The sequence below is a fragment of the Strix uralensis genome, chromosome 14, assembly GCF_047716275.1.
Source record: "Strix uralensis isolate ZFMK-TIS-50842 chromosome 14, bStrUra1, whole genome shotgun sequence".
Lineage (NCBI taxonomy): Eukaryota > Metazoa > Chordata > Aves > Strigiformes > Strigidae > Strix > Strix uralensis.
In genome coordinates, this window is record NC_133985.1 from 22,882,989 (window position 1) to 22,909,930 (window position 26,942).

General features: G+C 56.9%; 1 protein-coding gene and 1 long non-coding RNA gene across 5 annotated transcripts in view; both read left to right on the forward strand.

The window, feature by feature from the left end:
* The first annotated feature begins 4,814 nt into the window (after positions 1–4,814).
* LOC141949739 (uncharacterized) lies at positions 4,815–8,947 on the forward strand. Its single transcript, XR_012630846.1, has 3 exons — positions 4,815–5,007; positions 5,388–5,675; positions 8,178–8,947. It is a non-coding gene; the product is annotated as an uncharacterized LOC141949739 (long non-coding RNA).
* A 1,341-nt stretch (positions 8,948–10,288) lies between these two features.
* The window catches only part of ARHGAP26 (Rho GTPase activating protein 26), a 145,959-nt gene continuing 129,305 nt past the window's right edge, over positions 10,289–26,942 (forward strand). The window contains exon 1 of one of the 4 annotated variants that reach the window (XM_074883287.1): positions 10,289–10,725. In XM_074883287.1, the coding sequence (XP_074739388.1) occupies positions 10,572–10,725 (154 nt within the window). In that variant the 5' untranslated portion in view covers positions 10,289–10,571. Of the gene's footprint in view, positions 10,726–13,546; positions 13,566–26,942 lie in introns of those variants that run through there. The other 3 variants (XM_074883286.1, XM_074883285.1, XM_074883288.1) reach the window with 3 other exon arrangements.

Here is a 26,942-nt window from a genome sequence, read left to right on the forward strand (position 1 = left end):
TCAAAGCCGCGGTCCCTCTCTAGCTCTGGGGTGGGCTGCCAGGCACAGGGATGGGGCCCGCACACCTCCCCGCAGGGCAGCGCCTCGTCTTCCTTCTTCAGTTCATTAACGAAATGCAAATCTGTTTCCTGGTTCTTCTTCTCTTTTCTTGTAAACCAGCTCTGCTGCAGCGTCTCTGTTCCTCTCCCTCCCAGTTCCCCTCGGCTCTGGCCCCGCGGAGACCCCGAGGTCTCCCATCACACCCAGCCCCTTGGGCACCCTCACAGCACCCTCCTGCTCAGCTGCCCTTCCCCGGCTTCTGCTGAGAGAAGGGAAAGGAAACACCAGCCTCAGAGACTGCAGAGAAGGGTCCAAGCCAAGTGCGGAGCTAACGACAGGCAAAGGCAGCGTGGGCACGATGCTGGGGGGTCTGCACCCTCTGGCAGAGCCGGGCAGAGGGAGCTGCAGCGGCCAGTTCCTGCCTCCCAATCCCAGCCCCAAGGGCAAACCCCTTTGTCTGGCTTTCCGGGCAAAGTTGGGATAGTCAGTAGGGATTTCCACAGGATTTTGGAGATACCATTAGCTATTCTTGAAGGCATTTTTATCCAGGAAAGGCAGTGGCCTTGCTGTAATTACAAAAATCAAAACAATTTCCATTGAAGCCAACAGTGGGGAGTTGATGTAAAGCTGGCACCAGGGCAAAAGGAGCGTGTGCAAGGGGTGGTCACCGAGTGCTGGGGGAGAGGAGAACCTCCATCCAGCTTCCAGGAGCAGACAGAAAAAGAGGGAACACCGAGACTGGGACCACTGAGCAGAACTGTGAGGAAATTAATATTTACACAGGGAGAGCCAGCGCTTACATCCATCTTACGGGTCGTACCAGGGCTAATGCACAGCAGACATCCCTGGAAACCCTCCAAAAAGGAAACTGGAGTTTGGTTTGGGAACTTCTGGTTCTAATTCCTGGAAACACAGCTTCAGCTCAATTTCACAGTGGTTTGTGACTTTTTTCCAGTGGTTATACAAATTTTGGGAAAACATTCCTCTCCTTGGAATTGCCTTATGATAATATAACCCCACTTAAGTGGTCGGAGGTTTTGTATGGCTTCAAACCACCCCAGAAGGTGCCTGCAAGAAGCAGTTCCCATCTGCCTCGCGTGCCCTGGCAGCTCGCAGTTCGGCCTGGGGATCGCTAGGGACTGTTTATCCACGGCGTGTCTGCAGTTTTATTACAGCCTGCCACTGTACTTTGACACGCGAGGAAAGCGAGCCCAGGGGGGGCTGTTGGGCGGGGGTCTGAGCTAGCTGTGGCATGCTCCTTCCCGGCTGCATCCCCGCTCTGGGCTGTGCAGAGCTGGAGCAGCGCGGGGCAGGCAGCAGCGTGCAGGCTGGAACACCAAAGTGAGAGAAAACTGAGCGGCAGGATGGGTGAAGGGTCTTCTGCCCCTTGGGCTCAGTTTAAATGGGACATAAGGAAGAGATTTTTTACAATGTGGGTGGTGAGATGCTGGAGCCAGTTGCCTAGAGAAGGTGTGGCTGCCCCCTCCCTGGGAGGGTTCAAGGCCAGGTTGGACGGGGCTTTGGGCAACCTGGGCTAGTGGAAGGTGGCCCTGCCTGGGGCAGGGGCTTGGAACTGGATGATCTTCAAAGGTTCATCCTGTGATTCTGTGACTCTGGGCTTCCAGGTGCTCTCCCTGAGGGGCTCACCCTGCCCAGGGTGTTGCTGGGAGAGGGACCAGCTGCAGGGTGTCAGTGCTGATGGGCTACAGGGCGGAGCAGGGTTTAAATCCCACTGCTCCAGCTGGCTGTAGCCTTTGGGGAGCTCTGTGGTGCCCTGGGCTGGGGTGGCTGTGCTGGGCAGCCAGCCTGGGTATGTGCTGGGGTCTTTGCTGTTGCAGCACTGGGACTTGCCTCCAGCTCCTGCGCAGGCAGGTTGTGGGGTGTACTGGGATGGGGCAGGTAGGTGTTTGATGCTGGTGGTGGCCAAAGGCCTTCCTGCTGTGGGTCTGGGCTTGATTGACATAGTGCTGAGGGATCTGGTGGAGTTGAGAATGGTCGGTGTGAGGTTAGTGGTTGGACTAGAGGATCTTCAAGGTCTTTTCCAACTGTGATGCAGGGGACGTGGTTCTGCTGCGAGTGCTCATCTGGGCAACTGTCACTGGTATGTACCCTGGTGAAAGCTTGCTGCTGTCGTGGGTGGAAAGGCTCCACGGTGCTGCATGGTGTAGAGCAAATCCCTTCTGTGGGGCTGAGCCCTTCCAGCCCAAAGGGAGCTGTGGGTGTTGGCTGCTCTTGAAAATCACACCCGGCTTGTCCTAGGCTGCTCCCCTGCCCCTCTCTGAAACTGGGAGGCCAAATCTCCACAGACTTAAAAGTGTAGGTTTAAACATCACTTTAAGTTCCACAGTCTTAATTCTGAGCTGCCTCTCTCAGCAAGTGGTTCCCTGCCTGCCTTGCAAAGCTTGGGATGTGTGTTGTATTTCTGCTGCTCTGGCTCCCGCGGTCAGCAAGGTGCTGTCCAAGGCTGGTGCCCTGCAAGCTGGCTGCGCCTCGGAGTCCCCAGAGCCCCACACCCCTCCCATGGCCAGCCTCAGGAAGCTGAACCAGGCTCCTGCGAGGAGAACCCGCCAGGGCGGGGGCTCCCCTCCAAACCTGGAGGGGTTTGGGAGCTCTGCGCAAACGGCAGAAGCTGGGAATCACTTTACGGGTTTCATGTGCTGCTTGTTTCCCCGCCTGGCTACGCAGCCCGTGGCTTGTCCGGCACGGCCGGGTTCTCCAGGCCGCAGCTCCGGCTCAATCCGATGCCTCGGCTGCGTGAGACTGGTTTTGTCCCTTAACCTGACAGATTCTAAGGGTGTCCCTTGCAGAGGAGAGCTGAGGAATGTACAAATTCCTTGGTATGAATTGGTGTGATGGCTTTCAGAGGGGGTATGTGGCATGTGTGTGTGCTGGAAAGCAGCTGACGTCCAGCCTTTGGTAAATGCGAGGTATAAAACCAGCCAGTTACACCTCTGGGTGCTGACTGCTGCTACTCCATCTCCAAGGGGCACATCAGTGAGTCCTTCTGGGAGAGGATGACCTGCTCCTACACCCTCAGCCCATCGGGGTCCTGCGCTCCTCAGCCTGTTGCTCCCTCTCCCCACCGCAAACCCCTGTGTAACAACCTGTGGAAGTGCTTTTCCACGGAGCATTAAGGGACCAAAGCTCCCATGTAGAACACGGATCGAGGCTGCTATTTGGTGTTTGCAGAGGAAATGAGTGGCAGCTGCTTGGCTGGGCCTTCGATGAGATTTCGTATTTCCCGAAAAAAGTGAGAGTAAGAATAGATAGACTGTTTGGCCTTTCCTGACAATGAAACTTTGTCATATCTATAATTAACCCTGTTATTTAAATACTTCTTCCATGAACATCTTTGAAGATTTCATAGCCCTTGGTTCCCTTATTACTTTTCCATTTCAGCTTCCTGTGCTACAGTGATTCCCAGGGGCATGACTAATTTCACTTTTCCATTTAATTGAGAACTTGTTTCTGACTTTGCCTTTGTGTGTTTAGCTGTAGCTTGGGCAGCCTGGTTAATGCCTTGTCGCTGCCCAAAATGCACCTGTCAGTCCTTTTATTTTCCTCTAGGAAAAGCTTCCCAGGGAATTTAGAGAACATCTGACCAACACTTTTCTTTCTTTCAGAAGCCTTTTCATCACTGTGACGCAGTCCTGTAGGAATTTCAATGTGGCTGTCAGTTTAATCCTGAACTTCAGCCCTTAGCTGCTGCTCTGAGCCCTTCTTACTCTCAGAGGATGTTATCTGAGCTTGCTTAGACGCAAGAAAAGTTGCAGGAGAGGCCTGGGATGCTCTCCCAGGTCTCTGAGATCTGTGGGGCTGAACAGAGGACGAGCACCACTGCACTAGTTCTCATGGTGGATTTTCCTTGTGGTGTGCTACGTGTCAAGGGGTTCACCCAAAGAATCCCAGGCTTGAAACTCTTCTTACTTATGTATCACTTGTCATTTTTGTGTCGGTAAGAATTTCCCTGCAGGGCCTGTAGTAACGTTTCCTTTGCTACTTCTCTGGCAGCTGCAGAGAGAGTGGATTTTCTTCTTTGGTTTTTTTTTTTCCCAGCTTGCTAAATAACTACCATTTTGCTCCACAGAATCCCTGCACAGGTGAGGCCTGGGCAGGAAAGGAGCTAGTGAAGCTCTTGGGCAGCACAGTGAAAAAAACAGGGGTGAAGAGTATAGCTGAAGCTGGAAGCCCACCTTTCTCTTGGGCTGAGATGTAACCTGGACCATGAGCAGGGAAACGGTGATCTTCAGTGCCGTTAGCCCTGGTTTTGCCTGGAAGGTAATTATATATACAAATGCACACATGTAAGCAGTGAAGTTGCTTTATGTATGTTCTTTCTGCATCACGATAGATGTGCTAAATGCCTCTAGACATCCTAGTTCCCTGACCTGGTAATTTCTTGCCCTCATCTTTGTGCTTGAACGATCGTCACATCTCCAGAAGTTATGATCACGCAGCCACTGTCTTCATGATTTGTGACACGGATTAAATCATGCTGCAGATAACGGATAATAATGCAGCACTTTGTTCTGTCTCTGCATGTATGCACAGTGCCGTTAACATTTACAGTGTGAATGGTGCTCTAAAATGAAATAGAGAAGGGGTCATTGTGGCTCAAGTCAAACAGGGATTTGTGCTGCCGGGTAACTGAGCCTCTGCAATCTCCCAGTTAAAGCATTACTCTTTAAAATGAGGTTTCTGTTTTGTAAGTTATTTTATGCCCAGTTCCTGGGCAGGGCAGCGTGACCACAGACCCAAGCATGATGATTCTAAAAGCTGCTCTTTGGTGGTACTTCAGCGTAAGGATCTCATGGTGCTTTTAATAGTCATCAACAACAGCACCACCACCAAATTAAGGGAGGACAAAGGAGACTGAGAGTGGAAACCTGGCTCCAGCGCCACAGGGATCATCATCCTGGAAACAAAAGTCAAAGCGTAACACCAGGCTAGGAAAAGCCAAAGGGATCCGTGAGTATTGCTCTGGGGAGGGTCCTGGTTCGGGTGCTGACAGCAGGCTGGTTTTGGGGTCACAGACCTGAACAGAAGGGAGGTTAGCAGTCAGGGCAGGTGTTGGAGCAGAGTATCAACCTTAACGAAGTAGTAAAAATGTAAGTAGGCTGCCACTGAAATTGGGGAAGGGGGAAGCAAGCAGCACTCTGGAGAATTGTGCCAAAAATCAAGAGAGCTGGGAAAAGTGCCACCCCCCGCAGCAAGCTTCATATTGACAGAGTGAAAGGACTGGCCCAGTTGGCAGAATTGAGGGGTCAGGTGAAGGGTCAAGGATATATATACAGCTTCTCAGTGTTTTAGCTGGAGAGTACTGAAAAGGTTTTTTTATTTTTAACAAGGAATCGAGGCAAACCAACCTCCTAAATGGGCTAGAAGTGCAAGCACCAGAGAACTCTCAAGCCCAAGGAGCATTCCTGTACTTGCTGCCCTTGGCAGCTGGGGCTTGGTCTACCCACTCCGACACCTGCCAGGGAGATGAAAGGACGCGGCGCTATCTTCGTCTGGAGACAGCTCCCCTCGGATGCGATGCCTGTGGGCTTTGTTACTGCAATTTCTGCTCTCTTCTCAGTGCTCCCGATGCCTCCCAGAGGCACGTGCCAGGAGAGTGGCTTGGCAAAGACCGTGCTGTAAGTAGCTGGCATGTCCCGGGCATGTATGAGCGGGTGTGACTGCTGCAGAGCAAACGCAGGAGGCGAAGCCAATTAGCCCAAGATAGACGACAGGCTTGTAGCAGTATAGCTATGGTAATATGCTCTCTGCGGGGGAGAATAGCTGCTTGCCCAAGGCACTAACAACAGATATAGGGACCTGGAAGGAGATAGATGGGGAGAAGATTACTGCAAGTAGGACTGCAGACTGACTAATAGCATCTCACATTGATATTTCCATTCAAAACCAGCTTCCAAAAACTGTTACCAAACCTGTGGTGTCTGTGAAACCCAGGAAGACTTGGTAGCACAAATGGCTAATGATGAGTTTTGAAAAAAAAAAAAAAAGAAATTATTGGAGGTTAACAAGTATAAGCTGGGAGTTGACGAGGTTTTGGAGATTGGGAGTGGGGACTCCAGTCCTGCCTGCTTTTCACTTTGGGGAGACCTGGCCCCCACATAGGGGCTCAACCATGTCACTGCTTCTCAGTGTAGAGACCTGTCCCCTGGGTTGTCTCGCCCACCCCGCAAAGCTGCCTGAAGGCCAGGAGGAGTGACTGCAAGGGAAAGAGAAGTTAGCTGAAGAAGGGAAAAGAGGAATCGAGGAGGTGGAAATTCATGTGTGACCGCTAGAGGCGTGACTCAGGAAGGAAAGGTACTGTTCTGCTGTAAGAGGTATACACATGTCAAAAATCATGTTAGCTGTATGTAAAACTCCTGAATGCTCAGTGGAGGGAGCGTACGTTGAGGGTGTCTCCAAGGCTATTTGCTGTAGCCACACGGAAAAGGTCTATCAAGTAAGACCATACCCAGAGCCGATTTCCAGGCTGACATGGCTGCCCTGGAGAATGGGAAGCTCTCGGTGTCTCCTCTGGAGTTGTATTCAGAGCTAACAAAAGGTCCAAGCTCAAGGATCTGATCTCTCAGAAGGTTGTCAGTACAATAGGTCAATACATGCCCTTTGGTTTACAACAGGGAATTCATGTAGATTCATTGCGATGGTCTAATATATTATCTGGAACACTTGGGTTTTTTGGCCATATACAATGCTTCATCTGTGCCCAGCTCAATAAAAAAAAAAAAAATCCTTGAGAGCAAGAAAGACGCGTGTGTGATATACAGTCACATAATAAATAGACCTTGAACATTGCTGCTTGAGGGCAATTCCAAGAAACCTCTCGTGTAGCTCCTGGTTTCTGACAGTCAAGATGCCCATTGTAGTCTCCTGGGGCTTAAAGAAATACATTAGTGTGCCCGAGCGTCTGGTGTTTTCAGAGCTGATGAGGGGCTGGTTTTCCACCTTCCCTCCCCCCCGTAACACTGTCACATGGGAATGTGACTGGGAATGCTGCTGGGCCGGGGGTGTCAGCAGGCGGAGAGGAGCCTCCAGAATCCCCGATGCCAGACGCTGGCATAAGTGGGTCTAGTACCAGCCTCCCCGTGGGTGGCTGTTGCCCCGAGGCTGCGGGGACAGGACCGTGAGGTGCCACAAGCTGACAGGGCCGCTCAGCACCGCTGCACGGGGACGGGGCTGGTTTCCCACCTCCTGCTCCTGCTGTCGCTCCTGCTCCTGCTTTATCTGACCAGTCTCATTGAAGTGGCAGAAAGCTCTCCTGGAGGAGAAGTGGCTCGTTCCTGCTGTGTTAGCAATGAGTGTTTCAGAGGTGCTGTAACCACTGCAAGCAGCAGAAAGATGGGGCAGGAAAATGGAGGTGGAGGGATATTGTGCTCTGGCAGATCAGGGAGCTGGTTCAGTTGAAAACTAAAAGAAAAACTTGTTAATTTTCAAACCAACCTGCTTAATCCAGCTGGTCGCCTGACTCGCCCAGAGGTAGCGCTGGTGTGAGGGAGGGCTGGGAAGAGCAGCTGGGGCTGACTCGAGCTGACACGATTGCAGCCTTCCTCTTCCTCCCGCTTGGCCGGGGCTGGGGTGGCCCCCACGCTTGCACCAGCACTGGTGGTTATTTGATCCCAGAGTGAGCTAAACTAGGTAGAAACTGCTCTTTTTTTTTTTTTTTTATTAATGCTGGATTAATTTTCTGCTGACTTTGCTCCCTGAGCGAGTTAGCTGCGGGATGCGGGTTGGTGACTGAGGAAGGGAGAATGTGTTAATGTGTGGTCAAGGATGGGCTCGGGGGTGGGAGTGTGGGAGTGCGGGAGTGCAGCGGCCGCAGCTTTCATCTGCTGGAATACGTGTGAGCACAGCCCTGGGGAGGCATGGAGGGGGTGCTGGTGGGAGACCGGTGGGCCAAGCTCTGCACCATGGCGATCGGTGGGCAGCATTACAGGGCCCCTACACAGCGCCCAACTGCCTTAGCTCACCTGGAGGTGAGGTGACCAAGTCGCTTAAAAAAATAAATCAAAGCAGGGAGGCAAACGCATGGGGATTGAAGAGGGATGCAAGCTATTAGCTGCAGGCAGGAGGATGTGGAAGCTTGGTTTTTTTTGCTTCTTTGTCCCTTTGGTGGTGTTCTTTTACAGTTTGGATGCGCAATCCTTGGAAAACTGGGCCAGAAGATGTCCATGGCTGTTCCTCCCCAGTGCCTGCTGCCCCGCTCTGCTCCCACACTTGGAGCTCAAGCACGATGAGTGTATCCTGATGAATGCAGTGCAGTGTAAGCAGGAAAAAGGGGAGACGAGTCCATGAGCTGGTACATTAATCGCTGCCTGCCCAAGGCCTCGGTTCTAGTCCCACGGTCTGTGTGGTATCTCATGTGTGACAGAGCTTTGTCATGCCTCGATCCTGTCCTCACCAGAAAATGACAGTTTGAGCATCGTTACTTTCTGTGGCTCTGGAAAAGTGCTGAAAAAAATTCAGCTTCCAGTCCCAGATATTCTGATCCTCTAAGGCAGTGTCCTATAAATCTAGTTACAGGTTCTTCTGTATTAGCTGCAAGTGCTGGAACACTCTTTTTAATACAAACAGTGATGATGTAGAAGGATAAAACCAAAGTATGTGCTCCTGTGGCTTTGTACAGTGTAGAATTAAGGAGTGTAATCCAAATAATATCTAGTGCTTTTATAGGGCTGTATGCATATGGCGCAAATGACAGCTAATTAAACTTTATATCCTGCCTACAAGATAAGCATGTAATTAGTATTACATCCTTTTTTATAATTAGGAGACCTCATCCAAAAAAATGTGGCTCGCCAACCATATCTGAAGGCAGTGACTCAGCCTGAATTAGGCTGTGGTGTGAAGACTGAGAAAATCGTGCTTTAGACCTGCCAGTGAATAAAAAAAGCTGAGACAAAAAGGTTGAGCTGGTATCAGGTTGCTGCGCCTGGACCCATCCACTGGAAAACAGAGGTGGATTAACTTTTTAGCATCAGGCTCGGGCTGGATCCTGTTCTGTCAGCCCTCTGTGAAGCCCAAGCTTTGTGCAAGAGCATCCATCTTCCCCAGTTTGCAAAAAAGCATAAAGCTGGCACTGGCTCCGCATCATGTTTCATGGCTGACTTGACAGGAATGCTGCCCTGTCGCCCAGCTTGATCCGGAACGCGCTCGCTGCGCGGCACGCGGGCTCGTGTTTGCCGAGCGGCGGCTGCCCCGAGCCCTCCTCGCCAGCCTGAATGGCTGAGCTGGGGAGAAAGAGGGAATTCCAGCCATCCGGGGATTAGCCCCAAATGTGTCTGTTTGTCACAGTCTGGGGTGAGAGGCCATCGCCGGCTCCTACGTGCTTCTCTGCCTGGGGGGGGAGGCAGCAGGGTTGCTTGCCCTGGACTCAGCGCTGTCATTTACAGTGAGAATGGATTTTCTCAAATCCGTGGGGCCGGCACTGTCAGTCTCTCCCGTTTTATCGCTCTTTAGCTGCCATCTACCTTATGGCAGCCAGAGCCAAAACCATGACGGGGAACAATTGTTTCGTGGGCTGCAGTTTGCTCCTGGAAGCTCCCAGCCGAGGGAAGGAGGTGACGAGGCAGCTGCTGCGCTCGGGCCAAATTCCTGGCGTGTTCCTGAAGGAAAGGGGCTGCAGGGAGAAGCCGCTGGGTTTGTGCACTGCTCCGCCGCGCTGTCCTGCCCCATCTCGCTGGGCTGGAGATGATGCGCTCGTAGGGTCATGCTGGGGTTGGGGACCTGGCTGCTGCTGGTGCTCCTTCCTGACCAGCCGTTTACTAGAGATTAAGGGTTTGTTTGCTCAACTCACACCATGAAACCCGGGGGAATCATCTGTGATGCTGATGTTTAATGGGAGGAAAAACGTGGAAAGCCGCAGCGTGGAGAGGCCCAACCAGGCGGCCTCTGAGCGGGCGGTGGATGCGGGTTTCCTCGCAGCCCTGCGGCCGCGGGGAGCGGGGCGAGACGCCGGGAGAGGCCCTCGAGTAACCCCCCCACGGTCTTCTCAGCGAGGGCTGAGCGCGGCCCAGCCCGGGGCTCCCCCACGGCGGCGGCCGGCCCCAGGTGAGGGCGGAGCGGGCCGGGCGCTCCCTCAGGCCGCACCGGGCCCGAGCCGGGCGGGCTCTCCCTCAGGCGCTGTCGGCCCCGCCCCCGCGAGGGCCGCTGGTTGATTGGCTGCAGCGGGCGGCAAGGGCGGGGAGAGGCGGAGCCGGCACCGCCCATTGGCTGGAGGCGTGCGCGGGGAAGGGGGCGTGTCGCGGCGGCGGCGGCGCGGGCGGGCAGCGCGCGGGCCCTGCCCGGGCGGTGGCAGCTCCGCCAGCTCTGCCGGCTCCGCCCCCCGTCCCTCAGCGTTCCGCGCCGCTCCGCTCCCTCCGCACGGCCCGGCCCGACCCGGCACGGCACGGCCGCTCCCGGGGCGCCAGCTCCCCGGAGAGGCGGGCCCGCGCTTCGGCTTAAAAAAACCCCCACCAAACCCCGTGTAATTTTAATTTTTTTAATATTTTTTTTTTTTTTTTGTGGTGATCGGTGCGGGCAGCATGGGGCTGCCGCCGCTGGAGTTCAGCGAGTGCTGCTTGGACAGTCCCCAGTTCCGGGAACGGCTCCGCTCGCACGAGGCCGAGCTGGAGAAGACCAACAAGTTCATCAAGGAGCTCATCAAGGACGGGAAGTCGCTCGTCGCCGCCCTCAAGAGTAAGTGAGGGGCCGGGGGCGGCCCTGCCGGGGCCCCGCGCCCTCCGCCGGCCCCCCGGCCCCGGCCCGCCGCGGTCCCGTCTGGCCCGTCGTTGCCCGACGTGCTCCGTGGCCTCCTGGCCTGTCACGGGCCACCTGCTCCCACTCGTGTCCCCGCAGCCCTTTGGGGTCCAGCTGGTCCGTGGGGACGTGCCTGGTCGTGGTCCCTCAGGTCCCAGTCCGGGGCCTTCTGGGGCTGCGTCCTTTGGGGGTGGTGGGTACTGTGCCCCCCCCACCCCACCCCACCCCGGTTGTCCTCTGTCCTCTCTCTATGCGGGGTGGGGGATGCCCAGTGCCCCCTTCCCGGGCTGACCCCACCGCTGCTGTCCCCTCCATCCCCAGTGGAGACAGCTGGTGTGGGAGAGCCGTGGGCTTGGGAGGGCAAAGCTTCAGACCCCCCGTTTGTGGTGGGGGCTGCGCAGGTGGGGGACCCTGCAACGCAGGCTGTGGCTCCGGGGATGGTGAGACCCTCACCCGCGGCCGGCAGCGTCCCTGTAGTTCCCCCTCGTGCCCAGGCTGGGCTGGTGGCCATCCCCACCTCTACGTGGCACCCAGTGCCACGGTTGGGTGGGCTGCACCCTCGGGGTGCTGTGGTGGGTGGGCTGCTCCCCGAGCAGCAGCTCTGTTCCCACTGTTCCCCCTTCTACGGGGTCATTTGGGTTTTTTTTCTTTTTTAACTTTCTTTGGCCCAAATCACCGCCCCAGCCAGTACGTTTCCTGTACCCAGAACGCCGGCAGCACCAGTTGTCACCTCGCTGAGCTCGCCCTGCCCTGCTCTGCTTTGGTTGTGGGAGAGGGGCATGTCCATGCACACCCGTGCTGTGGACCCCTCCGTGGCATCGCCGCTGACACCCCAGCCTGGCCTCGGGGATGCGCTGGGGTTATTTCGGGAGCTGAGGCGCGGCCGTGTCACCCCCAGGGCGTGTGGGTCGGTGATGCTCCGGCCGAGCCCCCCACCCCATCCCATCCCGGGAGGGCCGAGCTGCAGCTGTGGGCTGATTCCTGTCCCCTCCCCTTCAGATCTCATACCGAGCCCCACAGGTGCAGTTCCCCCGTGCAGCACCTGGGAACGTCTGGATTACAGGGACCCCCATTGTGCCAATTCTTGGCATTTTGGGTGAAAAAAACTCAACCCGATAGCTATCAGTGCATTTATGGTTCTGCAGGTCTGAGCTCCCTTTTGCTGCGGTGTGTTTGCCTGTCGAGCTGAAGGCAGCCTGTGCCTGGCCCTGCCTGGAGCGTTCATTTTATCGCAGAACAAACCCTACAGCATCGTTTTACACTGAAAATAGATTTTAAGAATTAATGGGTGGGTCCCAAGGGTGTTTGTCTCTGGGCTTAGTCAGCGGGGACTTTTACTGGGGCGATGGGCAGGTGCTGGCCGAGGGGGCTGGCTGTGCCCTCAGCCTGGTCACACTGCACATCGGGTATTTTTGGGTGTGCTCGTGGCTGCTGGGGGACTCCGTGGCCATGCTGCGCGGCCGCTGTGCTCTGGCTGCCTGCGCCGGGGCAGGAAGAAGGCTCGCCGGCCTCCGGAGATAAGGATGTTTTTTATGGCTGAATTGTTCTGAAGCCTCTATTGAATGCGTTCCTGGATTAGACCTTAATTCCCGTACAGGGCTGGGGGTGTATTCCACTGATGCCCTGGCTGCGGTCAGTGGGGGCATGAGTAATGGTGATTTTGCTGGAGTGTTAATGCCCAAGCACTGGCGCTGCCTGGCCTTGTGGCTGCCTCGCATGCGTGTGTGGCTGCAAGCTCCCCACAGAGGGGCTGCAGGGCCCTTTGTGGGGAGGTTTGGGGGTGCTGGGGGCTGGGGATGAGTGTCCTCCTCCCTGGCTGTGATGCTCGGCCGCCCCGTGCGTCCCTCTGCTGCGTGTGGCCCCTTCTCCCGCAATTCCTGTGATGCCTCTGGCTTTTCCAGCAGCGACCTGGCACCAGACAGGATCCGGCCCAGCTCTTTCCACATGCGTTGTCCTCGGTGTGTGACAGGTCTGAGCTCTGGCCGTGGTGCGTGGGCTATTACAGACCCTCTGGGCATCCGTCCGCGGGGGTGGAGATGCTCCAGGGGTGGAGAGCTGCTGCGCTGGCTCTTGCTGGGTGTTGTTCCCATTTCACTACTGCAGGGCTTTGGGGTGGCACTGCCATGAGTCGGTGCAGGTGGGACCTGGTGGCCATTTCTGACAACGACTAGGCGCTCGGTTCTCTTACCCGGCTTTTATTTTTCTCCAGTGTCTCTAAATGATTTGTCTCCCTGTGGCTGGGCAGGGTGGCCTTACCTCACTGCCGGCATCACCTCCACGTACGCTCCTTGGTCGTCGTGGATGATGTGTGGATGCGGGGCTGGGCAGGTCCAGGGAGCAGCAAATCCCCAGCTTGGGGCATGCTGCCGCTGGAGCGAGGGGCTTGGAGGGCGTCTTGGCTCTTGGCACAGTGAGGCAGCCTGCAACTGAAGTTACTTGAAGTCTTGGCAATATCCTCTGTCATTTTCCTTCCTCTTGCATTTTCTGCTGAATGTTTCACATCCTCTTTGTTTTAAGACAGGCGCGAGGGGAACGTAACTCTTTGTCTCAGCGAGGAGCGAGGCGGAGGGCGACTTGGACGGGGCTGTGGTGTGGCTATGCGACAGGGAGGAAGATGCAGGAGGGAGGAGGACCCCTGCACAGCCCCCACTCTGCCAACACCAGCACAGGCAGGAGCGGTGTGCAGGGACGGTGAGGCTGGTGTAAAGGCCCATAAAGTCTCTCTCTGGGTTTGGTGGAGGAGCTGTTCTGGAGCTACCCCGCTTTTGCCCTCTGTGAAGGTATGGCAAGAAATGGGACTGATTCACAATGCTTTCTCCTTCATTTAATAAGGAATAAATTCAGAAGGTTGAAAAGAATCCTCATTTGCTGAAGGGCTGGTCTTGCTAAGTATCCTCTGATGCTGAGGGCATCTCTGGAGTGTGGGTGTATATATGTATATATAGAAATACTGTTTTTTTTTCCCCACCCAGTGAGTATTTGTGCCTATTTCTATTGTCTCCTTTTGCTGCTTGGCTGGAATTAGGAGTGACCTGGTTTTCAGCAAAGCGTGTCCCTCTTTCTCCCTTACATGCCATACATAAATTATTCAGAAAGTTTTGCAAATGTGGAGACCTCAAGTAAGACATAAATAATAAACTTGAAACTCGGATGCTGTGAAACTTGTTCTCCAGCGAAGGAGCTGGGGTGACCATTGGTACCAGGGATACGGAAGCATTTTGCCCCTTTCCGTGTTCCCTGTGCCTGCGGAAGGGGCAGGCAGGGAGCTGTGTCCCGGCCGGCGACTGGTCCTGGTGTGGCAGCTGCCTGTGGTGCTGGCAGCGCCACCAGCCCCTCTGCTTCTGGGGAGGGGGACATCCAGCCCAGCTGCCCCGATAGCTGCTGCAAAGAAAATGATGGTGCTTGCTTTGGAAAACGAGCAGCGCACACGTAACGATGGAGGATGTGGGGCTGCAGGTGGCTGGCAGCCATCGCCTCCCCCGTACTGCTGTGAGGGGCTGAGCGGGGACACCCTCCTCCTTCTCTTCCTCCTCCTCCTCCTCCTCCTCCTCCTCTTCCTCCTCCCCGCAGCCTCCAGGTCTCCCCGTGCTCTGTCCCCGTGGGGATGGGGCTGTGGGTCTGTCGTCTCCTTTGGACGCCAGGACTGCAGTCCGGTGGTGCCCTGCCACGTTTCTGCTCTTGTTTTGTTTTGCTTCTTCCTCCAGCTCCCAAGCACTAATTTGAAGCCACCGAACTCGTCCACGCCCCGGCTGCTGCTGTGCTCGCACGTTGCAGGCTGCAATTTGGGCGGCGGGGCCGGGCTGGGAACGGTGGGGGCTCTGCAAACCTCATCCCGGTGAGGGGTGTGAGGGCCGGACCCCGGCTGGGCTGTGCCGTGCCCGGGGCTCTCGTGGGAAGGGCGGAGGTGCCCGTGCTCCCGAGAGGCCCAGTCGGGCTGGTTTGGGGTTTTGGATCCTTTTTCCTTTGGCTGTTTGTTGGGATGAGCTGCGCTTGCCCGTGTAGCGCTGGGGTCGCGGGGGTGGCCTGTGCTGCCACCATGGGTGACACCAGGAGGGCTTTTGCTGCGGCTGTGGGGTTTTTCCTGGGACACATCCTGCTCCATGGCTGCTGTGCAGCTTAAAAAGCAGAGTGGGGTGGTTGTGTGGTTCCTGGTGGTACTGTCAGCGTGCTGGACTCGGCCCACAGACCCTGCGCTCGCACACGGATTCTGTTCACGTCTCGGCAGGCTCTTGCTGAAACTGAGCCTTTACAAAACGTCTGTGCCTGTGGTGTGGTGCGGCCATGCCCTACCCGGGGCTGGTGCCGACTCCACAGCTCGCCTGGAAGGGAAAGTGAAACTTCTGTCCAGTGTTTAATATGAGCAGTTAATTCCCTTTTGATACAAACAAGGCTCAGGCTGGCAATAAGGAAACAATTCAAATTTGGCCAATGCCTTCAGTTCCCTTCTGCCCCAGCCGACTTCCGTACCGTTGCTGCCTCTCCCTGCCCTCCCCCCAGTTTGGCACACTTGGTGCCCCCGGCAGCGGCACCCCAGAGTCTGGGGAGGCCCTGGCTTGGGTGGGTAGAGCTGCAGACAGAGAACGCGGCGCCGTGCACGCGAAGTGGCCTCGCTTGCCTTGTGGGTGTGTCGGAGGAAGAGCCGTGGCTTGGGTGGCTTTGTAACCCGGTGCTCTCTGGGGTGTCAGGTCTGTGTGCTCCAGCACTGCAGGCACCCGCCAGCCCTGGGGAGGAGAAACCTGAAGCCCTTCTTGGATTATTTTCAGCCTTTTGTCCTTCTTGTCCCTGAAGAAAGCAGTAACAGCCCAAACCTTCCCATCGCCCGCACACAGAGGAGAGAAAGGATTGGGATACAGAGGGTTAGGCCTGGTCTTTCCAGGAATGGCCCTTATTTTTGCAGGTGCAAACATGAATGGTTAGAGCTGTGCTCCTGGCCAGGAGACAGCTGTACTTCTGCAGGCTTGGGTTTGGAGGAAAAGGAGTGTTATGCTTTCTGGAGGGTGCAAAAATAAAAACAACCCCCCTGCCCCGTTGGGTTGCTGTGGCTGCTTGTGTTTGGTTCTGCTCTGCTTGTGCTGTGAGGAATGGGGTTTGGCTGCCGCCATCGAGCGCTCGGTGCTGGCCGCCTACGAGCAGCAATGGGGTGCAAGGGCTGCTACAGTGACTCACGCCGCGCTTGCCACACAAGCCTGTTTCGCATCTTCCAAGGGCTGAGGAAATTGCTGCCTTGCGGCGGGGAGGATTTCCTGGGGCTCGGTGGCAGCGCCGCGTCTGTGCGGGCAGAAGCCCCGGTCCTTTCCCAGTTGGTGGGACCCAGCTTCACCCAAAGAGCTCGCCCCGTGCTCGCAGGGGTGGGGTGTCTCTGCCAGCGCTGAGCCTGGCAGTGGTGGGGCATGGCCAGGCCCCCCACGAGGCCGCCCTGGGCTCTCTGCCTTGGCTGGGCAAGCAAACCGCAGGGCCAATCTGGGGGGAAAGCACGTGGTTTTGGGGTTTGGTTGCTAAGATGAGTTGATTCTGATTTTTCCCACTTTGTTCACCCCGTGAAGGTGTAAGGTGGCTCCCCCATGTATTTTTCCTCTCTCTTCCTTTTGGAGGGCCGAAGGAAACATTTGGTGTGGGGAATACGGAGAGGTATGTGGTTATAGCTCCGCCAGTTCTGCGCCAGCAGGGCCAAAGGCAAAGAGGACTTCTCCCTCCCTTGCATGACCTGTGTGGCTTGTGCAGTCACATATTTAATAGCTCGTCTGGTATTTTATTCAAACGAGGGGTAATACAAATGATAATACTCTGCATTATTTTCAGCCCAAGTTGAAAGCTCCTCCTCTTCCTCTCTGGTGGAACTCAGCGACAGGAACATGTTCCTGCTCGGGGGATGCTCTTTGCTTCTGCTGGTGGGTCCGCACCGTGAGTCGTGGAGGGACGGCTCTGCAGCCAGCGTTGGCTCCGGAGCGCGGCACACTTATCGCGTGGGGCCCAGCCCTGTTTGTAAGAAGGAAAACTCAGGGTGCGACAGCCCTTCACCCTGCCGGGGCGTTGCAGTGGTTCCCATGGTCGTGATCCATGCAGGAGGCTCGTGGCGACACCCCCAGGCATTGTTTGCCTGTCTCCCCAGGGGTCCCCCGGGGTCCCCCCCATTCACAGCCGTGAACCCTGGGTGCTGCTGTGCGTGGGGAGCGATGGGGAGAGCCCAGCTCCTGAGCGATGTCGGCTCCTCGAGTCCCTCTGGCTGTGACCCCACCTCTGCTGTGCCACTGGGCTGCATGCAGATCCAGGCTCTCGGCAGCACTGGGGAGGGAAGCTAGTGAGCAAAAGGGCCTGGGCACGCAGGAGAGTGTGTGTTTGTGATTACGTCTTTTAAATTACACTGGCAGAAGGCTCATCAGCGGGGCTTAGAGATCTTTTTAATTGGAAGTGTGCCACAGAGCACCTCTGGGCGCATGTCCCAGTACACCGGTGTGGTGATGGTGTCTGGAGAAGCTGCTGGCCCGGTGGATGCCACTGCCTGGCCGTGGCACCAGCACGGACCAGGTGTCCTGTGTCAGGTTAAACTCGACCCTTTTGGGTTGGCGGGGGATGGACTGGGGAAGAAACAGCAGCTTTGAGACGCAGGGGCTGCGCTGCTGGAGAGAAAAATCTGAGCAGGAGGTTGGATGGACCTGGAGAGGGGGATGCGGAGGCGCAGGGTGGGGTGTCCCGGTGTTCCTCCAGCGCCGGGAGCCAGGTACCTGCTGGGTCCTGCTCATACTTCCAGCACGGAGCAGATTTGCCTGATTTGGGTCAAGAGGCCGTTTTTCCAAGGCTGCAGCTGTGCCAGCACAGCCACATCTCGTGTCTCCGTTTGTTCCTGCCATCCCACCATGCCAAGCGGTGCATGTGGTGTGTGTGGCGTTACCTGTGTGCCCCGGGACATGGGCTGGGGGTGGTGGGCTCTTTTGGTTTCCTGTATTTATTTATTTTTTTTTTCCTTTGGGGGTGGCAACTCACAATGACGTTGAAAATGCGTACGAGGAAATGCTGTTCCCATGGTTGCTGCGGGGAGGGTAGGAGGCAGTGGTGCCGGGGCTCTGCCGCCTGGCCCCGTGCTTTTCTCCAGGTTGGCACACGCGGCACTTCCCTGGCTGATCCCAGCCAGGCAGGAGCCTGCAGAGGGACAGGACGGGACATGGTGAGCAGGCTCGGCCCTCGTGGTGCTGCCAGCCCCCTCCCCGGCTGGCAGAGGGGGAATGCAGACCCTTCTGCTCTCACCCCTCCCTGCAGGCACCCCGAAATCCTTGTGTAGCCATGCACAGAACGGGGCAGGGCTGCTCCAGGGGTTTGCATCCCCCCACCCGAGCAAAGGGGCTTCAGAAACCGCCACCCTGGCCGAGGGGCAGCAGCGGCGGTGTGGCAAAGCAAACCCTGCGGTGGTTTGGGCAGCCCTTCCGTGCCGTCCGGCAGCAGGACAGCAGGAGGTTGGGCTTTGCTGGGTATCCTGTCACTGTGCTTGGTTTTTTTTTGGGTTTTGTTTTTTTTTTTTTTTTTTGATCCACCAGTTTTAAACCAGGTTTGGATGCGGCGTGATGAGTAGCTGTAGCGTGACCGCAGTGGGCGGGAAGGGGGGGGCAAAGCGAGGGGGAGCTCGTACCAAAACCCGCACAGCTTGTTCGCTTCTCGGCTGCTCGGCGTGAATCATCCCTCCCTCCTCCCCCGGGCACGCGAGCGGCTGTCACCGTGGCCGGCAGAATCGAGGCTGTTTTCCCTCTTTTCCTGGCACTCTCCCCGCTCCACCCCATCCTGAAGGCTCTTCCACTTGCTCCCCGCAAGCGCCTGGTGGCCCTGAGCCCGTGGGCCGCATGCTTCCGATGAGGCGTGCTTGTTAGGGCATCACCCTGGCCCTTAATTGCGAGGGTGGTCTCAAGTGTGGCTTGGAGGAACCGGGAATTGCACTTCTCTGCCTCCGCTCCCGCCAGGAGCATGGGGGTCCCAGTGCCTCCAGGACACCGGCCGACAGCCGTGGGATGTGCTGTGGTGTGGGGACGGTGATGCGGAGGGGGAAGGGGCCGTCTCTGCTGTGATGTCGAACCGGTTTCAAGCTGGAGTTGGTGGGAAGTTACACCAGCCTCCGGACCATCTGGCTCCTGCACGTGGAGCGGCAAGCGCCAGCCGTGCCGCGTGGGGGACGGGGCTGCCTGCGCCAGCGCCGGCGCGGGGGCGAGGGGCTGCCGGAGGGCCCGGCTGCTGCTTCCTCGCCCTTCCCTGTGGTTTAGACCCACGGCCGGGGTGCGGGGCTCCCCACAGCACCCCATCAGCGGAGACGGGGGCAGCCAGCAGGCACCGAGGGGATCGTGTGCTTTCTGCCCCGCGCCAGCCCGGCTAGGCGACTCTTTATTCCCTGAAAGACAAAAATGCTCCCTTTGTTCTGGGCTGCAGCGTAAAATAATCTATTTTAAAAAGATACAGATCGTTTATCTACAGCCGGGCCGTAAATAGCTCGTAAAATAAGAACTTTCTTTTTCCTCAGGGCTTGCCCAGCTCCCTGGCGCGTAGCTGTGCTGTGCCGTAGTGCTGCCGTCACGAGGTTGACATCACATGCAGGGACATTACTGCGACCCGCGTTTCGCCGCCGTTAGCCCGGTGCGCTCGGTGTGCTGCACGGGGTGGGCATCTGTGTGAGCACCCATGTGCTTTTTTTCTTTTTAGCAGCTTCTAATCCTGCATCGGTGTCTCAGGGAGGTATAAAGGGTTCTCTGCACGGGCTGAGTGACCTGTAGAATAAGCTGACATGTGCCTTTTTAATAATACTGCCCGGTAGAGCATCCCTTCGCTGTTTTGCCTTTTTCTAGCTGAAACAGCATCTTGTCCAGAACCATGTCCTCACTGAGCGCTGGTTGCTTAGCAATGTTTTACAAAAAAAAAAAAAAAGAAACCCCACCGCAGAGCAGAACGGTTGGGTGGCTCTCCCCTGCTTTCCCCTGTGCGGCCGGGGCAGCGGCAGCTCTGCCTTGCTCTTGCAGGGTTTGGGGAGCAGGTGCTGCCCTTGCTCTGTCCCTGGAGAAGCAGTGGGTGCTTGCGGCTCCGCTCCCTCCAGCCTGGGAGGTGGGTGCTGCCGCAGGGAGCGTTTGAGCGCGGGTGGCCTGTAGGGAGCTGGGAAGCATTTCCAGGATTGCATTCCCCAGCCCTTTCTGTGTCGGTGGCCACGAAGGTTGGGAGAAAGCCCAGGTTAAAGACAGCGATGCACTCTGGGCCATGCGTCCCATTTCTCACCTTGCATGCCTCCATGGGGTCTGCTAGAGATTTTTTTTTTTTTTCTCCCTGCTGAAGCAGGAAAAATTGACTCACTTGCCGGCGATGTTCCTGCGAACACGGTGGGATTTTTCCTGTTCTTACAGCTGAGGTGGAAGAGCATTGGAGACAAAAGGATTTCCGCAGACTTCTTGGGAGGAGAAGGAAGCAGGCTGCTGCAAAACTGCTTTTTGAGGGCCTGGGAGCTGACCCCGCTTTCCTGCCATGGCTGTGGGCACGCCGGCCGCTGGCGAGAGGCCAGGGTGGGTGCCAAGCCGAGGGGGGCACAGCCGAGGCCCTGCCCCACGCTGCGGGCAGCGGGTGCCGTGGGATGGCTGGGATGTGCCGGAGGGGACTCTGCCTGCAGGGATGGGGTGTGGGGTCCACAGAGTCATCGTCCCCCCTCGGGACCCCAGTGCTCCAGAGCCTGCTCCTTGAGAAACCAAGCTGGCCCCCTGCCAGGCTGGCTATTAACTAATTAGATTTAATAATGAGCTAATCCAAATGCGTGGCTGAGGCAATCTGCTCCTGCCCGATGCGCGGTGTCTGGCCAGGGGCTCTGCCAACGTGCCCCCGCTGTGCCAGGACCCCCCCGCCCTGCCGAGACCCCCGCCTGGCCTTCTACTCCACTAATGGTCATTGCCTCGGTCAGGAGCAAATTTCTTCTGGATTAGCATCCTCTAAATCGATTAGCTGTCTCGGGCAGGGCATTTTATTCTAATGAAATGTGATTCCAGGCTCCAGTTGATGAATTATTGTGGCAATGAGGGTAATCTGCCGCCTTTCTGTGGGTCGTTCCAGGGCTTGATAAGGGGGGAAACGGGGAAAGGCTCAGAGGACAAATTATAATTAGCGTTACACTATCACGGATTCGCCCGCGCTTCCCCAGCGAGGCAGCTGGGGGGAATAATGGTGAGCTGTGAGTAAAACGTGGCATTTCCATCGTGCCGCAGAGGCGGTTTACTCGTAGATGTAGGGCTGGATGCGTTTGTGCGACCTGCTCGGTGCTGGTGGGAGAGTGGGGCGGCTTGCAGGCACGGGGGTAAATGCAACATTCAAAATCCTTGTTGCCTGAAAGAAGTTGGAAAGATCTTCCATGGTTTTGGGCTTAGAGCTGAGCCAGTGGGGAGCAGCAGGACGGCCGCTCTCCGTGGCTGCGCCATCGCTCTCCTCGGAGCAGCGCCGTTCCCAAATGCTCCGGCCCTGGTTGTGACATGGGGATTTCACTGCTGCTTTCTCACAGCAGTTCTGGCGTGTGCAGTCGGCTGCCCGTGGAAACGCCAGCCCGGGCAGTAGTTTTCCATTTCATTTCCGTGTCCCTGAAGTTTTCCAGGCACCTCAGCCGTCACCCACGTCTGCCGTTTCGATGCATCCCCTCCTCTGTGTTTGAGTGTTGAGTATTTACATGGGATTTTATTCGCAGACTTCATCTGCTCCCACCTGAGCTCCCTCCCCTTGCTTGGCTGCCCGTCTGCTGGCAAACTTTCCGCCGGCTCGGCCGCCGCTTGCTGCCGCAGGCACAGGTTGGGGCGGGGTGGGGGGGTTCTGCCGTAAAACAACACCAGGATGTGAACAAAAATAAACACGGGGAAAAGTGCCAGGCCTGGTAGTTGGGTGGGGAAGTGGAGAAATCTCCTTTTGTTTTGTTTTGTTTTGCTGCCAAGTGCATGAAATGCTCTCGGTGTTCAGGGCCAGCGCAGGAGCATGGGGGTGGCACTCCGAGGATGCTGACCTTCCTCGCACACCTGGACCGTGCTGTGTCCCAGCGTGAGCTGCTGCTCCTTCCCTGGGTGCGAATGGGTCATTCTGGGCATGCAGCCCCTGCCCCACCAGCAGCCACGGGCAGCGATGCTCTGGGGGGGCTGTGGGAGCACTGGGGTGTTGCCACGTTCGTGCAAAGCACCAGAAAGCCCCCCCCCCCAGGCGGTGGGCACGGAGGGCTCTGCCGATCTGGCGTGCTGGTTCCTGACACGGTGGCAGTTCCTGACATGGTGCTGGTCAGCCTGGAAGCTGCCTGCTGGGGTATTGGTATCTTGCTTTGGGCCTCTTATCTTCAAAGACCATCCCGGGGGTTTCATGGTGGTTCCCAGCCGCTGCCAGGAGGGCTCTGATCACTGGCAGCTTGCCTGTGTTTCTCTGAGCCCCAGTGCTCCTTGCTGTGAGTGAGGATGGGCCTTCCTGCAGCTGCAGACATCTGTCTTGGCCAACGTCTCCAGAAAGAGTAAACCTTTCTGGGGTCATTTGCATCGTTCACAGGTTTTGTGTTCTCCTTCCTCGTCCTAACCTCAGCTAAGGACAGCTCGCGGTGCTCTGCTGACCCGGCGTGTGCAGGTTGCTCCTGGATTTCTCAAGGTGTTTTATTTTCTATCGCTTCCCTTTGCTCCCGCCTGGCATCGTCTCTGCCCGCTCTCCACCCGGGCCTCTGAACTGAGAGCTGCTGCGGCTCGTTATGTGCCTCCTTCCTCCCCACAAATAACGCGCTTAACGCAGAACTGGGGCAGGGCTGAACTGTGCTGGGCACTAAACAGAGCGGTTACTTCTGAAAAATCCTGTTTGGGCAAGTAGAGGGAAACAGTCCAGAGTTTCCATGGAGGGCAGGAGAGATGGGAGCCTCCCTACATCCTCCTTTCCCAGGAGAGGTCGTGGAGCCCATCGCTGTTTGAGGGTTCGTGTGCTTGGTGCTGAAGTGAGGGTCCCTTTGGGTGCCACCCTTGGCAGCAGTGGGGACTGCTTCGTTAACCCATCCCTGCTGCCTTGGCATGGGGAGGGGGGAATGGGCACGGCCGTTTGCATGCGCTGGGTTTCTGAAAGGTCTCAGCCACCCTGCGATAAAGATCTGAGTCACGAATGTTGCTGTTTGGGTTTTGCTGCTGTAGGAAGTGGTGGGCAAATGCTAAGAAAAGCTGAACAGGAAGGATGGAGAGCGGTGGTGAGAGCCCTGCTCAAAGCGTCTGCGGCAAAGCGGCCTCTGCATTGGGCTAAAATGTTCAGAAATGGAGACAGATCCAGTCTGGAGTCTGGTCAGAGGAGCAAGGGCTCTGATGAGCCATCGCCTTCCTCAAACCAGGAGGCGGCTGCTGGAAATATGGATAATTAAGGATATGGTGTAGTTGAGAACAGTCAGTGGACTAGGTGATCTTCAAGGTCTTTTCCATCCGAGATGATTCTGTGATTCTGTGAAACAGAAGAGTGGCCGGAGCAGTGTGAGTCGGAGGAGGCAGGTCCTGGCCCCCTGCGCTGCCGGTGCCCCAAGCCCCTGCTGCGGGATGTGCTGGCAGGCCCGCGGCGTTGCCATCAGCCCGGCTTCTAGCCACCACCACGGGCGTTTTGGAGCACATTCCCAAAACACGCCTTGCAGGTTTGGACCATTTCTAGTACAGGTGATGGGAGGAGCAGGCGGGAGCCTGTGATGCCTCATACATCCGTCACCAGATGTTTCTGAGCGTCCCACGCAGCTCTTATCTCCCTGAAGTTGTTTTCACTGATTTTAAAGTTTTCTGTGAAGCGCCAGCTCGCCACCGGAGCTCCAATGAGCCGGTGCCCAGGGCTACAGCTGGCGAGGCAGTGCTCGCTGCAGCAAGAGGGGCTGCCTTCCCCTGCCCCTCCAAAGTGGGCATCAGCCCCAGCCCACAGCTAGGCAGGGGCTTCCTTCTAGCTTTATCTCTTTTTTTACATCTGTCCCCTTTCTTCCTTGGCACGACCTGCCCGGCGAAACCCCGGCAGAGTCAACCACTGCCAACAAACCCGCCTTTTCCCCGCAGCTTCGCCTTCGAATGGGGCCGCTGAAGGCAGGTACCTGTGACCTCGGCTGCTGTGGGCAAGGGCCACCTCGTGTCCCCGGGATGCAAAACCTCCTCCATCTTCCTGGAAATCCAGCTATCTCTCCAGGAGACCCAACGGTCCTTCTGGCTTCATTTCCCTTGGATTTTCAGTGCCTTTCATCAGGAATCTTGGGAAGCTTTGCAAAAACGTCCTGGCCTGGCAAGGCTCCCAAGATAACTCCAAATGTTATTGATTTGGGGGTGGCAGGATGACGTGGCCAGGGTGCTGGGCTGGTGGGCAGCGCAGGGATAATTTTAGCTGTGCAACCAGGCAGTCCTTCCAAGGGCTAACTTTGTTTTTCACAAAGCACGGAACTTTTATCTCTTAAAATACCATGGAAATAATTCATGTCTTCAGCGTGTTACTCAAATCTGATCTGCTATTTGAGCCCAGTCAATAGTCCCATTCATCCTACAATGGGTTCTCTGTCCCTCTGGCAAACATTTTGCCGTCTGAAGCTACGTTGAGTGTGTGAAGCGAGGCATACGGTGATGCCTTGGCTGGGCAGCGGTGCACTGTGCTCCCATGGCTGCGGTAAAAGGCTGAGCAGAAGCTGTGGCACCTCCCGGGTCGTCAGTCTTGGGGCCATCTTGGCCAGTTCAATTTTTCTTGTGTTTTAGCGCATCTGAGCATTTCTGGGTTTTTCCCTTGAAGCGTGGGTCGTAGGGTGTACATATTTGTAAGCTTTCCACTGTAAAATGAAGTTTTGGGCTTTGAGGAGGTGGGATTTGGCCTCCCCGCATGCACTGCTGAGATAAGGCTGGGCGCTGCGTTTTGACTGGAGGCCGTGAGTGTGGTAAAAGCACAAAATGGGGTCTGGGGGTGCTGCGGGTCCCAGGCCGCGATGCTCTCCCTGCCTTGGGGGCTTCCGTGCCTGTTGCAGCGGTCCTTGGGATCACCTCCTGCGGGGTTGGGCACCCTCAAACCTCGATCTCCAGCACGTGCCGAGCCATGACAACCTTTCCGTGGGCTTTGGTGCACGAACACGATGGCAGAAGCTGTGCTGGAGGTGGGGTAGTCTCTGCTCATCTGGTTTTATATATTTACTCAAACGATGAATCAGAGGGAGAACCTGCCAGCAGCTGCAATCCCATTCTAAATCACTGATTAACTCCAACCACCCGGCAGAGAAGTTAGTTAATAAACAAGTCATTGCTAATTATATATGAAAGCAGTTTGGGGATTGTGCTGGGTCCAGAGCTGTGGCGTCTTGCAGCAGTGGGGCTTTTGCTGACCTCTGTGAGGAAGCGCAAAGAGGGAGGATTGAAACCTCTTGGAACAAATTAAGCATTGGATGATGCTGCCCCGATGCTTCATGCCGACCCCAGCAGCACACGGGCTGGGACCGTGTGAGGGCTGAAATCCGCCGCTGGTGGCTGCAGGCGCTGGTTTGCAGGCACGAGGCACTCGTTGCCGGATTCCCACATGAACTGCAGGGCCGGGGTTGGGTCAGAGCGTCCCAACCTCAGCAGAGAGCTGGCGTTGTGTCCGTGGGCTGGATCCAGTTGGCGGTTTCCAGCCCTGACCTTTCCCAAACCCCCATCCCCGGGCATCGCCCAGCACTGGGGGGTGGATGGTGCATGACCCCACGGCGGCTTTGCTCCATTGTTGTGCCTGAAGCCCCAGGTCACCGGGTGCTCACCGACAGCGGGTACTCGCTGCAGGGACAGACACCATATTGCCACTTCCTAAGCACCCTTGGGCCACAATCTGGCTGTTTTGACTGCTGATTAGAGCGGCTGTTCCCTGGATTATCCAGCCCAGCTGGCTTCTGCCTGCCGTGGCGTTGCCTGGTGCCGGTTGCCGCAGCCTGGGGAGGTGTGGGACAGCCATGCTGTGACCCGCAGCTGGACTGGGGTGGGGGTGTTTCTGCTAGTGACCCCCCAGATCTGCCTTCTCTGGGCTCCTGCACCTGGGCTGTTTCGCAGGGCAGGTCCTCCGGCTGGATCCTGCCCCAGCATCAGCGCAGGAGGCTTCTGCCAGGCCACCAAGGTGGTGGTGGAGGGGAACTAGCCCCTGCTGCAGCTGTGCGCTGTGGGACCCCGTGGAGACCCGGCCGTGACCCTGTGGGGTCCGCGGGACAAGGAGCTGCCCCTGGCTGCTCTGCTGCAGTTCCCCTCCGTCCCCTCCCCGGGGCTGGCAGCACCGCTGCTGCCTTGCATTCTAGGCTTGTGGCTTGCACACTGGGCTCATGGTTTGCACCTGGGGCTCATGGCTTGCGTGCAGCAGCTTGCACGTTGCGTTGGGTTTGCCTCGGGGTCCCCTCCCTGCTCTGCTGCGGGTGCTGGTGGTGGCAGCGCTGCCCGAAGCAGTGTCCGTGGCTGTGGACAGGGCAACCTGCCGTGGGGTGGTGGCACCTGCGCGGTGAGATCCCCGGCAAACAGCGAGACCATGCCGCTCCCTTTGCTTGAGCTGTCGCTCCAGGATTTGCGCTGTTTGTGCCGAAGTGTTTCTGTCCGGGGTCTGTCACCAGCCAGCGCTGTGTATGTCTGTGTGTGTTACCCCCATAGCCCGGGCGGACGATGCCTGATGACAGTCAGACCTTGCATTTGTGCAGAGTCTGCTGTGTGCAGATCCCACAGCATTTTGCAGACCCCGAGGCTTCACCTCTGTAGTCCCGGGGAGGCAGGACCCGTCATTTTCACCCATCGCACTGAAAGGGCAGCTCCTCGTGGAGGAGCGAAGAGGCTGGCCCGTGTGTTGGCACCCGGTGAGGGCACTGGGAGCAGGCCCAGCTCCTGTCAGCACACCCTGTGGTGTGCGTCCCTCTTGCACACCCACGGGCACACGTGCAGTAAGAAGGGCTGGAGGCATTTTCTTAAAAAGTAGCCAGAAGGTGAAACCGTACATTGTTTTGGAGAAGTGTTGAGGAACTTGTCAAACCCACGAGGGGGGAGCTGATGGCTTCTGGCCTCATGGTTGCCACTGGGAGTGGTCACCGCCACACCGAGGGGGTGTTGGGGCTGCGGGTGCTGCTGGGGGGGGACGGGCAGTGCCACCGTGGGCAGCCAGGCAGAGGAGGGGACAGACTCCTGCGCTGCTGGGGACCCTCCCGTCCCTCTCCGGGAGACGCAGCC